Consider the following 15,805-nt stretch of genomic DNA (forward strand, 5'->3'; position numbering starts at 1 on the left):
TTAAACATGTGTCTCCATTGGAACCTGTTGTCACTGTAGAGGTTCACTCGATCAATTTTATGTGTTACTGATGTATTGTAAGAGTTTTACGTTGTCATTAACCAGTCCAAAAAACACTGACCATAAGACATTCTGTCTGTCGATACCTACAGTAATTATACTGTCTGTGTCTTTGTGTAGGATCCTCAGTACTTCGACCCTTCCACTCAGTAGGAGTATCCATCTGGTTGCTACTGTCTCCTATTATGATGTTCCCCTGACTGTCATACACTATACCACATGGGAAAAATTGTTGACGTGATTTTTGTGGTTTTTGTTTGTTTTTACTGGATATGTCACCGTTGTATAAAAACAGTTCCCGCAGGTCAGTATCAACCACAACAACACGACTGTTTCCATCACCGCCATCACTTACATCTATCACTGCGACATTGTTAGTGACAGGACACTCTGTGATCTTCCGTGGTGTATACACTAATGGTTTCCCCGTCCTTGTAGCCTTAGTAGTTAACAAAATCTGCCTTGTGTGGTATATTTCGATATGCGCCTGGACATACCCACAAGGACGTCGTCACTGGATGTAACACATATACATTGAGGTTCCTCCTTGGTTCTGAATCTCTGTATAAGTTTTCCTGATACCAGTTCTAGGATGATGTTGTCTATACCACAGGCCCACAGCCCGTGTGTTGTAGGTGATAAACTGATGTCTTTAATCGCAGCCATGTGTCTTTGCTGCTGTATCACTTTACTCTTCGTGTTAAAGAGAGTTAACAGATCTGAGTGATTACTGATCCAGGCCTGGTTATCAGTGGTAGGACATATAGACCAAATTTCACGTGGAGACCTCCACTCATCCACCATCCTGGCCTCTGTCTGTAGTGTGGTCCTGGTCACCGCTTTGTTACCTTTATCCCCTGTCTGATGCTGTGTACAGGACTGTAGGTGACCGTCTGATGAAGGATCCTTCTCAATTGATGTTTGACCTTGACCTGACGTTACGACTTTCCCTAAGGCTTGCTTCAGGTGGTTTTGGGGATTTGTGTTCGTAGTAACGGTGACTGTACCTAGGACAGGTTTCGATGGGAGGTGTAGTTGGGAATCTATAACACATTTTGTGTCGTGTATTTCTATATGAGATCCTTGTTGTAGAGCTGCCTTACATCTCTGTATTTGTTGTTTTAGCTGTTTGTCGTACATATCCAAGTCATGTTTGTATTTCTGTATGAGATTGGCATTGTCATCTTTCATTTTCTTGAAAAGAATTAGTGTTTCTGTTGTAAGTTTGTCAAGGTCATGTTTTAACTTCTCAGTTTGCATCCTTAACTGATGCGAAAGTTTCTCAAATGACCTGTCGTTGTCTTTCAGAAGAGTATCAGTAGATGCGATGTATTTCCCAATTGCAACAAGGTCATTTTGTTCTGTTCTGTCTATGAAGTTTTCAATGTCTTGTTTTTTCTGAGAGGTGATTTCACTAAGCTCACAAACTGTATGGGATCTGTGAACCGAAGAAAGGCATTTCATGCAAATTAGGTCTTTGCATTTTTCACAAAACATTTCAAGTTCTCTCCCCTTGTGATGAGCACACGTCGTTTGACCTTTCCCGCGGACTGGTATTGCGGCCGACGCCATTTTTACAGTTCTCAAGATGTTTGTTGTTATAAATATACTGTGTTATTCAAATCTGTAAAATTAGAAATATATCATGATGCCGCATTCGTAGATAATAGTTCCATTATAATATAAATATTAAAATACGATACATTTTCTTATGTTTGTGTTTCCTATGTAGCTAATCCTGACTTTGTATTAAAGAGAGAAAAAAAAACTGTTATCAACTGTATATTTATGAAACTCCATAAGAAAAGAATACCAGAAAAATATATTGGTATCGCTAATCCTACCTTTGCCTTATGTCGCATGACCATAGATGGAAATGCTACTTGAAAGGGATTGAACAGTGTTTTGGTTGTTGCGTTAAAGGTGGTATGAACGCGATTGCAAACAGACATATTCAATGAGGCGCGTTGAATGTAAACTCTCACCTTGGTATTTAAATCGAGGTTGCTCTCTTGAATCCAGATTTCCATTTCAGTGTTGGAAGGTGCACTGTTCTGTATTACTATGGTATTTACGTCCAGGCTTCTTTCATTCTTATGGTATCATAAAGTTCCAGAAACAACGACAAATTCAGCAGTTCCCTGATATCAGTCCAATGTCATGATAAAGGCACAGCGTTAACAACTTCCTGGTAAACAAATGCCTTTATACATGCGCACACAGGAATGTGAAGATCTGCCTACAGAGGTGTCATTTAATATACTTCCTGCTTAGGAGGTGGCTACCGATCGCGACAGACATTCAATTTTAAATCTTATGTATAAGGTTAATACGGCGAGTAGTACTAGTGCTATTCAAATACAGTTTGAGATCTCCTGGCCTGATAAGACTGTGTATTGGATGTTAACGTTTTCGTGCATACCAGTCGAGGTTATCGGGACAATGAACCGTAATATTTAAATGTCTACATGTCCTAGTTACCTCGGGTGTGGTGTCTGTTGGGTATGTGTATTGTGTCATGTGTACTGTACTTGGCCTCAGATCAATCTATACAACACAGGCTGTTATAATACATGCTAGTTTAATTGATAAAGGCCAGTATATACCTAGAACGAATATACATACCCGGCCTACTTTACCTTTCTAAAGACGACACAATTTCTTTCTAAAAGTCTTTTGAGCTACAATATTGTAGCTTAAACTGAAACGGCTTTTAATTTTTAAAAGATGCTCCACCGCTGACAAATGGTATTTTTTTCACTATCAAAAACAGGAGCAGACGATTTAGTATTTTTCTTTAGTTATAAAAGTTACTTGTGTTACATCATTACCGCCATTGAAAAGTTTGAGCTTCTAATTTTACTTCAAGTTAAAAATATGAAAAATAATTAATTGCATCCCGAAAAAATTCTGTGGCACTATATCTTATATGGAATGAAGTACTGATTGCGCATGCACCAAAGTCAAAATAAATTATCTGATGTTATTTTTGTGTTAATTAGGCATATTTATACACGATTTAACACCAATTATTGTTCAAATAATGAATATCAGTTATGCTCTGTCGGCGGTGGAGCATCTTTAAATGTGAATGTGAACGAGAATGATAATTTTGAAGTGTCCAAAAAGTGAATAGTTTACCGTAAATGTTACATTTATAACACCTTATGTAACTTATTGATAAATATTAAAAGTTAATTTCCAAAACGCGGGTCGTCTTCTGTTTCCGGCCGTCGTCCTCATTACCTACAGTAGGTTGACTATCACTACGCTACGTGGTATAATAGCGAAATGAACCTTCATTTAAGCATGTCACTATTTTTGAACTTCATCAGGGTGTGTGAAAGAAAATTGACAGCAAACTGTAGCGGAGCGGATTCTCACAAACGTTTGTAAACAATATTTATTTCATAACCCGATGAAGTTAAAAATAGTTACATCAATGCTTGTTATTAATTTGTAAGTTTTGATAACATAAAATGCGTTTGAACATACCATTTCATTGATGTTCCAATGGATTATTTTTTTCTAAATCAATACGCAACGTCGACTACTCTATTATGACGTCATGATTACGTCGGATTTTTTCTTCATAGTATATGAAGAAAAATAATCAGAAAGTCGGATTTAGTATAAAAACCAATACAAATTAATTACTGTTAAAACATATAACAATATACTAATATTTTGAACTTCTTTCTAGTTCACCTCATTAATTCCATTATTACATTATATTTTTCTCATTGGAACAGTCTGAAAACTTAGAAATCTTTTGATGAAAATAAGTGTAAATTTTTAAACTACCCCCTACATTTTGATACATGTACAATGTATATATACGGTATTTTCTCTTAATTTCATAAGTGTGTGTTATATCTCCAGAGTGGATAACTGAATCGGATATCTGTGGAGTGAAAAACTGGAGTGGATAACCGGAGTGAATACCTCTGGAGTGAATAACTTGAGTGCAATCTGAAGTGGTTACCTCTGAGTGGATAACTGAAGTGGATTCCTTTGGAGTGTGAAAACTGGTGAATACCTCTCGAGTTGGATAACTGAGTGGAATACCTCTGTACTGAATAACTGGAGGAATACCTCTGAGTTTGGATAACTGGAGTGGATACCTCTGGATTGGAATAACTGAGCAAATACCTCTCGAGTTAATGACTGGAGTGAATACCTCTCGAGTGAATAACTGGAGTGAATACCTCTGGAGTGGATAACTGAAGTGGATACCTCTGGAGTGGATAACTGAAGTAGAATTCCTTTGGAGTGAAAACTGGAATGAATATCTCTGGAGTGGATAACTGAAGAAGATTCCTTTGGAGTGAAAACTGGAATGAATATCACTGGAGTGGATAACTGAACTGGATACCACTGGAGAGAATAACTGGAGTGAATAGCTCTGGAGTAAATAATTGAAGTGGATACCTCTGGATTGGATGACTGGAGTGAATACCTCTCGAGTTAATAACTTGCGTGAATACCTCTGTACTGAATAACTGGAGGGAACACCTCTGGATTGGATAACTGGAGTGGATGCCTCTGGAGTGAATAACTGGAGCAAATACCTCTCGAGTTCATGACTGGAGTGAATACCTCTGGCTGGAGTGAATAACTGGAGTGAATACCTCTCGAGTTAATAACTGTAGTGAATACCTCTCGAGTTAATAACTGGAGTGAATACCTCTGGAGTGGATAACTGGTGTGAATACCTCTGGAGTGAATAACTGAAATGGAATACCTTTGGAGTGGAGCAAATATCTGAGTGAATAACTGGAGCAAATACCTCTCGAGTCAATAACTGGAGTGAATACCTCTGGAGTGAATAACTGAAGTGGATGCCTCTGGGAGTGAATAACTGGAGCAAATACCTCTCGAGTTCATGACTGGAGTGAATACCTCTGGCTGGAGTGGATTACTGGAGTGAATACCTCTCGAGTTAATAACTGGAGTGAATACCTCTCGAGTTAATAACTGGAGTGAATACCTCTGGAGTGGATAACTGGAGTGAATACCTCTGGAGTAAATAACTGGAATGGAAACATCGGGAGTGGAAACATCTTGAAAGGATATTTTTGTAGTGGATATCCCATGAGTGGAAACATCTTGAGTGGATACCTCTAGTGTATAATTTCTGGAGTGAAACATCTGGAGTGTATATCTCTGGAGATGAAAACTGAAGAAAATACCTCTGAAGTAGAGACATCTGGAGTGGAAAACTGGAGTGGATACCTCTGGAGTGGATACTTATGGAGTGGATATCTCTGAAGTAGATACATCTGGAGTGAATAACTGGAGTGGATACCTCTGGAGTGGATACTTATGGAGTGGATATCTCTGAAGTAGATACCTCAAGAGAGATACATCTGGGGTGGATTACTGGAGTGGAAACCTCAAGAAGTGGATACCTTTGGAATGGAAACCTCATGAGTGTATACCTCTGAACTATATTATAACTATAATTCTTGTTCTACCCCTATTCATTCCATAACATTCAATTTGATTGGTTTAGATATTTCTACATTAGAATTTAATTAGTCTAAATTTCTCAAGAAGTAGAGAAGATTTTTTTCTAAAAAAATCTTCTATTTTGGCTCTCATTGGATGCATTATAGTATTAATTTGAAAACTATTTCTAAAAAAGGTTACTTAAAGGTAAGAAAATGTACTAAAAGGATAAAGGATACTAAAGGGTACTAAAAGGTAAGACGGTACTAAAATGTACTAGAGTGTACTAGACGGTACCAAAATGTACAAAAGGATTTTTATACATATAGCTTAAGTTTGTTATCGCTATTTCTGAGGAAATACTGAAAGGACTTTCCTTAAAAATCTCCTATTTTGGCGTATTAGAAAACTGTTTCTAAAAAGGGTACTAAAAGGCTAAAGGTACTAGAGTGTACTCAAAGGTACTTAACGGTACAAAGGCATGTCTCTGAAATTGTTTTAGAGAGTCACCTTCTGTATAGTAACATCATGATTTGGTATCTGTTAATGTACTATTTACAAATTATATTATATATTTTATTCCGTGTTATATGAATATGCATGCACTTCCCTGCACAATTATGCGATCTCTTGATATCAATATTTTTTGAAAGGTTTATCAAGATATTAGACTGAATGTGGTTCCCATTCGTTGAAAATGATATCGTGATATCGCGCAAACTTTTAACTGCGTATACCATGCCTTCTTTAAGTCAATTAACAGAAACAAATGGCTTCTTACACATATTTGAATATTTTTACAATATACTTATTCTCTGTTTCTGTATCTTGACATTTTGATAACATCGTGATCGTCAGATACTGCCCTGTCCTGCAGGTAGTGTGTTTGAATGGTACCTGCTGTCCTCATTGCCTTATCCTATAAGGCGACTTAATTTGTGATCTTATTAAATTCATCCTAATTCACTTTCTTCTTTCGTTTTTATTGACATCTGTTCCCTTGTGTCCATGAGTTAACGCTCGTTTCTCTGAGAAAGTCTTTCGTTTCTGTCCTCGAGACACAAAGTAACATACCCCCTATATTTACAGTCAGTGGTAAATTGATAGTATAAACCCCGTTGATTTCAACCAAAGGCTACTCAACTTTATTTCTCGATAGATTGAGTATGTCACGCGCAATTTGGAGCCGCGCGGATGAATTTATGATGGTCCAAATCAGAAACTTTTGGTGTTTCCAGTACCGAACGTACGTTCGATGAACATGTACATGTATCAAAATAGGTTTGAACACATATACATGTACGTGTGTAAATACAAATGTAGAAAAGTTACATTGTTTATGTTACTACCGTACCTCTTTGAGCAATGCTTCCGTGCGTATGATAAATAAACAATGTTGTACAATGTACAGTTTTGCACATTCCGATGACGTCGCAATGTTTACATGTTGTGTGTCGGTGAGTCTGTGTTGTTCGCTACAACATGTAGCCTAGATCTACATCCTATTTGTATTTTTAACATCTTTGGTTGTACGCGAATGGATAAGATATGTCAGGACAACATCAGTCTTTGAGTTGCATCAGTTTAACCAAAACGACCTAGCACGACAATGCATTTTTGTTCATCTCGGGGGACAGACAAGTCCTGTACGTTATCTAGCCTACTGTGAATCGGCGAGAGTAGGCCTTACATACACAATGTACGTTTGGGTGTTTCGAAATATCAATGAAACGGAATCCTACAATTGTAGCTTTACAATACTTGTAATAGATATCTCTAATATTTATTGAAGTGTTTGAAACAACAATATAAATATAAGCTAACATTTTGAGAGCGGTAAACGTTTACAGTAGTGGACCTACCTGTGTTTTTACATGTTCCTCGAAACGACGTCCGATACATTTGAAAATCTCCAAAATCCGGAAATAATGACATGGAACTATGTAAACATCCGTGTATTCAAGAAATTTCAAACGTGAACTGATTAAGTAGAACTCAAGTGATCACAAAATTGAAGAAACTCTCTGTTTGTCACACCTCCTTGACACAGGCGGTTTGAATCGGACGCCGCGTCACAACTACGTTAAATATCCTGCCACGTTATGAATTGTGTAAGCGTGTGTGTAATCATACGAAGCAAAAGATTAAAACCAAACTGCTTTGCATCATGGTGTTTTTAACAACAGGTAAATAAAACGATTTATAGTTCCATACCGGGAAAACCCCAGATATGCTTCATCAGATGGAACTCATTTTATTTGTATGTTCATTGATAAATTGGCGGGAATTTCCGCCACTTCGAGTGGCTGTTCCAAATGCCTGTCGGAACCAAACTATATAATTCAATTTTAGTCTTATAAATGCCACAAACACTATTAAGGGTAAATTTTGAGCTATGAAAATAATAGTTAAGACAGTAAATATAAGGATTAAAGTATCTTTCTGGTGGTTCTATCGAAGGATAAAGTTGAGTAGGGTATCGATATTTGTTTCATAGACCGCTTCGCGGTCCATTCCAAATATCGATACCTTACTCAACTTTATCCCTCGATAGAACCACCAGAAAGAGACTTTTAATCCTTAAATAAAAGTGGTAGTTTCTACTCCAGCTTAACATTCAGCATAACGAGAGTGGGACGATTTCTATGTTCATTGTAAGTATGATGTGCCATGTGAGAGGTGCTTGTTTTGTCTCTGGCAGTGTGATTCAGTGAGATAGCACTATAAAAATTGAAAAACTTCCACGACCCATGTGGCACCGATAGTACAGTATGGCTACATAACTAGGTAAATAAAAACAACAATAATGGTGTTGGTTGATGCATTTATGTTCATATGACAGACATGTACTGTGTAATGTACAATAGAATGGAGCAAACGTTATTGGTGAGTCTGTCAAATATAAAATCTTCCATAAAATAATAAAACAAGTCTATGACTACACAGCATTATACAATACAAATAGGTTAGATATTCTTGAAGACGATAACATTTAATCATTTTGTGGTCGAATAAATAATAGTGTTTGTTCGATTATCAATTTTGTGAACCAATACTTGCAACATTTGTGTTAGAATAATAAAAACGTACCGATGCCATTCCATTAATGAATTATTGTAACTTTTTTTCGCTGACGTCATTTAGCGTTTTCATTTCAAGTTTTGATCTTTGCTATTTTGGCATTATTTATTTAAAGTCAATAATATCCACTACAGTTGTTGTTAACATCATTTTACAGACACTGCCACTCGGGGTCTCTACTCGCACGAAATATCTATTGTTTGGCTAGTATCTACGTCCAGGAACACGATCAACGTCTTGGTGATAGACAGGTTTCCTTTTGATTATTGTCCTTGTTGTCTGTAGTTATTGAGAAAAAGGTTTTACACAATCAACACGAAAAAGACTCAATCACTTCAGTAAAAAGTCTATATACAATGTCATATAATGTAGTGCGTTCTGGTGTCCTGAGTAAAGTTTATTGATAGAGTTACAATAAGTATGATTAAAAATTATATTGTTCTTCATCAAGGTTTTACCTCCCGTTATTTTCATAAACCTCACCATGTATATATGTTTTATATAACAGTTTGTTTTTACCGCCAATATCAGGAGAAGACTAAGATAGGCTATGTCTGATGTCTGATCCTATTGACACTTAACATCTTTTGTCAATAAAATATTTGGAAATTGAAATTAAGTAAAACAAATATCACTACATTACATACATATTCTTCACTTCACAAGCATACAAATACAGTTCGATATACCAAATGTGATTTTTGCAGATTATATTATATGCTGGGACACGTTTCAAATATTTATCGATGGTAAAAATGGATTGGATTGAACTAAATTATCGACTTCTCCACAGTGTAAACACGTGTACATTGATATATAATGTTACGGTAGAAATTAACTCCGTCAATTCTATATTGTAATGTTGTATTGCTTAATGTTTACATTTACACCAAAACACTAAATAAAAGAAACATAGCCGATAGTACCACAACACATGTTTACGAATAATATTCACTTTTCAAACATACAAATGTTAGTACATACATGTAGTTCGAAATCAAAATTTGAAAGTGATTTTAACGAAGTATAGCATATGCTGATTATATTATTAACCCCCCCCCCCCCCCCCAGTGTAAAACATGTGGGTTCATGGAAACTTGTTGTCACCATAGATAGTCACTCCGTCACTTCTACGTGTTATCGCTGTATTGTAGGAGTTTTACTTTATGAGGATATTTATTACCAAATTCTGACCATACTATATCATGTCTGTCGATACCTACTAACCATACACTCTCTGTGTATGTGTGTAGGATCCTCAGTACTTCACTCCTTCCACTCAGTAGGAGTAGCATCGGTGTGTTACGATCTGCTATGATAATGTTCCCCTGACTGTCATACACTATACTCCGGGGGTAAAATGGGTTATCTACTGTTCGTAGTGTTTGTTTATAACTACTTGGTATTTCACCTCTGTATACAAATAGTTCCTGGAAGTTAGTATCCATGGCAATAACACGTCTGTTTCCATCACCACCATGATCTTCACTTCTGTCATCTATCACTGCGACATTGTTAGTGACAGGACACTCTGTGATTTTCCGTGGTGTATACACTAATGGTTTCTCCGTCCTTGTAGCCTCAGTAGTTAGCACCACCTGACCTTGTAGGGTATATTTGGAGATGTGTCTGGACATACCTACAAGGACGTGGTCACTGGATGTAACACAGATACATTCAGGTACCTCCTTGGTTCTGAATCTCTGTATAAGTTGTCCTGATACCAGCTCTAGGATGTTGTTGTCTGAATCACAGGCCCACGGTCTGTGTGTTGTATGTGATAGACTGATGTCATTGATCCAAGTCTTGTGGTCAACCTCATGTTTCTCTTGACCCTTCCTGTCCAGGAGAGTTAATGTTTTATGAGAACATGTCCAGGCCCTATCATCAATTGTAGGACATAGAGAATTCATGAAACATGAAGACACCCACTCCTCCACCACTCTGGTCTCCGTCAGGAGTGTGGTCCTGGTCACCGCTTTGTCACCTATATCCCCTGTCTGATGCTGTGTACAGGACTGTATGTGACCGTCTGATGAGGGATCCTTCTCAATCGATGTTTGACCTTGACCTGACGTTACGACTTTCCCTATGGCTTGCTTCGGGTGATTTTGGGGATTTGTGTTCATAGTAACGGTGGCTAGTTTCCTTGGGAGTTTTTAATGTCTTGTTTTTTTCTGAGAAGGGATTTCACTGAGCTCACAAACTGTATGGGATTTGTGAACAGATGAAAGGCATTTCATGCAAATTAGGTCTTTGCATTTTTCACAAAACATTTCAAGTTGTCTCCCCTTGTGATGAGCACACGTCGTTTAACCTTTCCCGCGGACTGGTATTGCCGCCGACGCATTTTTTACAGTTCTCAGGCAATCTGATTGGTTCTCAGGATGAGTGTTGTTATGAATATACTGTGTTATTCAAAATCTGTAAAATCAGAAATATACCATGATGCCACATTCGTAAATACTAGATTCATTACAATATAATTATTAATATAAGACACATTTTCTTCTATTTGTGTTTCTTATGTAACTACTCCTGACTTTGTATTAGAGCACAGGGCCATGTATAGTTTCTATATAAAAAATAGCCAGAAATACCTATATAAAATAACACTATTTCTGGTTATTTTTTATATAGAAACTATACATGGCCCTGTGATTAGAGAGAGAAAAATACCAACTGTTATCAACAATTGTACAAGTGTATAGTTATTGAGACTCCATAAGAAAAGTATACCAGAAAAATCATATCGGTATCGCTAATCCTACCTTTGAACCATAGAGGGAAATGCTATTGTAAAGGGATTGAACAGTGTTTTGGTTGCGTCAAAGGCGGTATGAACGCAATTGAATACAGACATTATCTCACCTTGGTACTTAAATCGAGGTTGCTCTGATGAATACAGATTTCCATTTCAGTGTTGGAAGGTGGACTGTTCTGTATTACTATGGTATTTACGTCCAGGCTTCTTCATTGTCATGATAAAGGCACAGCGTTAACAACTTCCTGGTCGGTAACCAACGTAAACAAATGTCTCTATACATGCGCACACAGGAATGTGAAGATCTGCCTACAGAGGTGTCATTTAATATACTTCCTGCTTAGGAGCTGGCTACCGATCGCGACAGACATTTAATTTGAAATCTTATGTACAAGGTTAATACGGCGAGTAGTACTAGTGCTATTCAAATACAGTTTGAGAGCACGTGGCCTGATAAGACTGTGTATTGGATGTTAACGTTTTCGTGCATACCAGTCGAGGTTATCGGGACAATGAACCGTAATATTTAAATGTCTACATGTGTCATAGTCACCTCGGGTGTGGTGTCTGTTGGGTATGTGTATTGTGTCATGTGTACTGTACTTGGCCTCAGATCAATCTATACAACACAGGCTGTTATAATACATGCTAGTTTAATTGATAAAGGCCAGTATATACCTAGAACGAATAAACATACCCGACCTACTTTTACCTTTCTACAGACGACACAATTTCTGTCTAAAAGTCTTCGGATCTACAATATTGCAGCTAGTATATACATGTACCTTAAAAACTGATAATTTTCTGGTGTTCAAAAAGTGAATAGTTCACCGTAATTACAATTATCACACCTTCTTTCACGATTTCCCAATCACTGTGTGTGCATGTTGACACTCGAAGCGGAGCTTTCGACGCCATATTTGCTTCGCATACCAAATTACACCTTCGCATACCAAGACACGTTCGACCCCCTGTATTGATAGATATTAAATGTTAAATTCCAAAACGCGGGTCGTCTTCTGTTTCCGGCCGTCGTCCTCATTACCTTCATTAGGTTGACTATCACTACGCTACGTGGTATAATAGCGAACCTTCATTGTTAACCATATAGCGATATATAAATATTTTGAACTTCCTTCTAGTTCACCCCTTTACATTATATCAGAAACATATATACATAGAGATTGGCAACTCCGCCATTTTTAAGATCGGCAGATGTACCTCTGTATGTGCGTAGGGGTTTTTAGATAAACTATTAAACAGTTAAATACAACAAAATAGATTTGATATGTTATAAAAGTTCAGTAATTTTCAGATGGTTTGAGTACGATTTTGGATAGAAAAAATAATATTTTAACTTATATTTTAATAAAACAAAATGCACTTCCGGTTTTGAATGTCTGATTTTCGAAAAACCAGGTAAAATTGCTGATTTTCATGCTTTCAAAAATCATATTAAATAACATCAATCGGGAAAACTGGTCACATCAAACCATGATATAATGTTTAAACTTTGAGTTGATGCAAAAAAATCATGTTTAAAAGAATACACTTAAAAGAACTTAGCCAAGGGGAAATGCCTATAAACCGGAGGTCCCTCTGCCTGTCAACATAGACAATGAAGGAGTTTCCAATCTCTATGTATATATGTTTCTGATTACATGTATATTTTCTCGTTGGAACTGTCCAGAAGTTTACAAAACGTAATGATAAAAATAAGTGTAAAATTTAAAACTACCCCCACCTACATGGTATACTGTACATTGTGATAAATGTACAGTACAATGTAAATATATAATTTTATAAGTGTGCGTTATACCTGTAGTGGATTAAAGTGGATAACTCTGGATTGGGTACCTCTGGAGTGAATAACTGGAGAGGATAACTTTGGAGTGGAAACATCTGGAGTGGACTCTCCGGAGTGGATAATTCTGGATTGAAAACATATGGAATGGGTGTCTTTGGAGTGGATACCTCTAGAGTGGAAACATCTGGAGTGTATATCCCTGGAGTTGATAACTGGAGAAAATACCTCTAAAGTAGAGACATCTGGAGTGGATACTTATGGAGTGAATACATCTGAAGTTGATACATGTACATCTGGAATGGATACCTACGGCAAGGATACTTCTGGAGTTGATTTCTCTGGAGTAAATACCTCTGAAGTGGGTACCTCAGAAGTGGATACCTCTGGAGTGGAAACCTCAAGAGTGGATCCCTTTGAACTAGATATCTCTGGAGGAAAAATTGAAATGGGTTCTTTGGAGTGGACACCTCGTCAGAAATAACTTCTTTGAATGTCTCATTTGAGGTGAACGAAAAAGAAGATTGTATTTGTATTTCAAAATGTTCTTGTTATTGATTTGTTACCATGGCAATTTATTTTTGTGATTATCAAACAAACAGTGAAGATGTCGTGGATTAGAAATATCAGTTACTAACTCATCATCACAGTAGGACAAACACGTCATTGTATTTTGGAAATATGAATTTATTGTTTATGAATAAATATAAGCATATTCCCATGACAGGATACAATATTTTGGCAAAATGTATCAAAGATATTATACACAGGTAAACATTAACACAAAAACATGTAAACTTCTTCAATATTCAATGAAAACAATCATTAATGTTCTCATTAAGTACCATTCAACAATTAAACACACTATAATTTTGGCATAGATACACATAAATATGATGACACAATATGCATATGTAAGTTAATGATACACAATGATAGAATGATATACCATATTCGACCCAATAAGCGCTCTATCCCTTTGAGTACCCCTCAATCTTTAAGCATTTATTTCATTAACTTCGAATTAAATACAGACTGAAAATATTAAAACTGTTCATACTAAGCGCCCCCTCATTTGTTTCAATTTTTATTGGGTCAAATACGGTATGTGAAATAAGTAATATAAAATCATAATTATATAAAAAATAATTACAATGCATCACTTATCATTTTTTTAACTCAATCACCCATGAAATCTCATAATGAATTGTTCCAGCATTAGTTTGGGAATATTTCAAATGAGTCTTCAGGGGTGCATGAGTTATAATCATGAAAGTGTTTCAAGGCCAACAAAATTAATTTTTCTAGGCCAATGAAATTAATCATCAATTTTTTTAATCCTCTCTTCCAACTTCCCTACAAAAATAACTGGAGTGAGAACTCAGGATGCTTTTGCAGATTAATTGGAATTAACATTTGCCATGTGTTTCTTATACAATATCCACAATACAAAAATGTACCTTTCTGGATTTGTTTGCAAAATAGTACAACTATTTAAAAAAAAAAAAAAAAAAAAAAAAAAATCCCACAACAGCAAAAATCAATCATTAAGATTTCTGATTTTATTTTTCATAGGAAATTTTTTAAAAAGTTATTATCATTGAAAAAAAATTCTGCCTTCATTTTTCAATTTTATGGCATCTGTGAGTTATTATTTTCTGTGTGAATTCTGATTCCAGGCCATCATTTTCTGGTATCAAATCAGTATACAAGATTAACATGCATTAATTATAAAGTCAGCATATTTTGATTTGTTGTTATGATATTCATTTCATAACATTCCATTTGATTGGTTTAGATATTTCTACACTAGAATTTGATTGGTCTATATTCTTCTATTTTTAATTGCAGGTCTAGATTCTACAACAAAATGATTTGATTGGTCCTAGTTTTGGTTCAATTTCTGAAGTTTACAAGTCTTGAAGTACACATTGTGGTCATTCTACCATATATCTAATAATGAATGTTGATATTTCCGTTTTGATTAATTAATTCAGACTCTTAATTAATACTGGGATATTAAATTGAAGCTTTTGTGGCAATAAAATTGACATTCACAGGCCATAGCACCATTACTAATAAAGTATACATAATACATCATACTTCCCGATATTTCAATATATTTAACAAATCTGGAGAGTACAATTTCAGGAAAATAAGAATGAAGGGAACAAAACTGTGGACATATTTGTGTTGTGTAACCAAGATAATTGTTGCAATAATAGAAGCTACATCAAATTCTAATTTTGACACACTATTAGTCGCCAAAAATTCAAATTCATATCATTTCATGAATATTTTATCACATTTTGAAATAAAAAGTCAGAATTTGATGCCTTAATTATTTAACCCTTTCCCAATAAGTTTTAATACTATTTGTATGCAGATACTTTAACCTTCCTCTCACCACAGTAAAATACATACTACAAATGGTGTTGTCTGTAATGTAAATTGTTGAATTTCTTCCAAAAACTTAGTTCATTAATATATATTGAATGTATATTGTTGAATTTCTTCCAAAAACTTAGTTCATTAATATATATTGAATGTATATTGTTGAATTTCTTCCAAAAACTTTGTTCATTGATATATATCGAATTCATATTGTTGAATTTCTTCCAAAAACTTAGTTCATTGATTTATAT

The 15,805-nt window shown here is 35.8% G+C and overlaps 2 protein-coding genes across 2 annotated transcripts; both read right to left on the reverse strand.

Moving 5' to 3' along the window:
• Positions 1-507: 507 nt before the first annotated feature.
• On the reverse strand, positions 508-1,632 carry LOC138305715 (uncharacterized). Its single transcript, XM_069245995.1, has one exon. The coding sequence runs from the start codon at positions 1,630-1,632 to the stop codon at positions 508-510; it is 1,125 nt and encodes a 374-aa protein (XP_069102096.1).
• Positions 1,633-8,321: 6,689 nt separating this feature from the next.
• LOC138305931 (uncharacterized) lies at positions 8,322-12,422 on the reverse strand. The gene is made up of 2 exons (XM_069246229.1): positions 11,464-12,422; positions 8,322-11,016 (listed from the first exon to the last, which is right to left on the reverse strand). The coding sequence occupies exon 2, from the start codon at positions 10,719-10,721 to the stop codon at positions 9,723-9,725; it is 999 nt and encodes a 332-aa protein (XP_069102330.1). The 5' UTR covers positions 10,722-11,016; positions 11,464-12,422; the 3' UTR covers positions 8,322-9,722.
• Positions 12,423-15,805: the final 3,383 nt, after the last annotated feature.

The sequence above is a fragment of the Argopecten irradians genome, chromosome 13 (genome assembly GCF_041381155.1).
Source record: "Argopecten irradians isolate NY chromosome 13, Ai_NY, whole genome shotgun sequence".
Lineage (NCBI taxonomy): Eukaryota > Metazoa > Mollusca > Bivalvia > Pectinida > Pectinidae > Argopecten > Argopecten irradians.

Coding starts and splice junctions, on each gene's coding strand:
- LOC138305715 (XM_069245995.1), bottom strand. CDS start 1,632: ATGGCGTCGGCCGCAATACCAGTCCGCGGGAAAGGTCAAACGACGTGT.
- LOC138305931 (XM_069246229.1), bottom strand. CDS start 10,721: ATGAACACAAATCCCCAAAATCACCCGAAGCAAGCCATAGGGAAAGTC.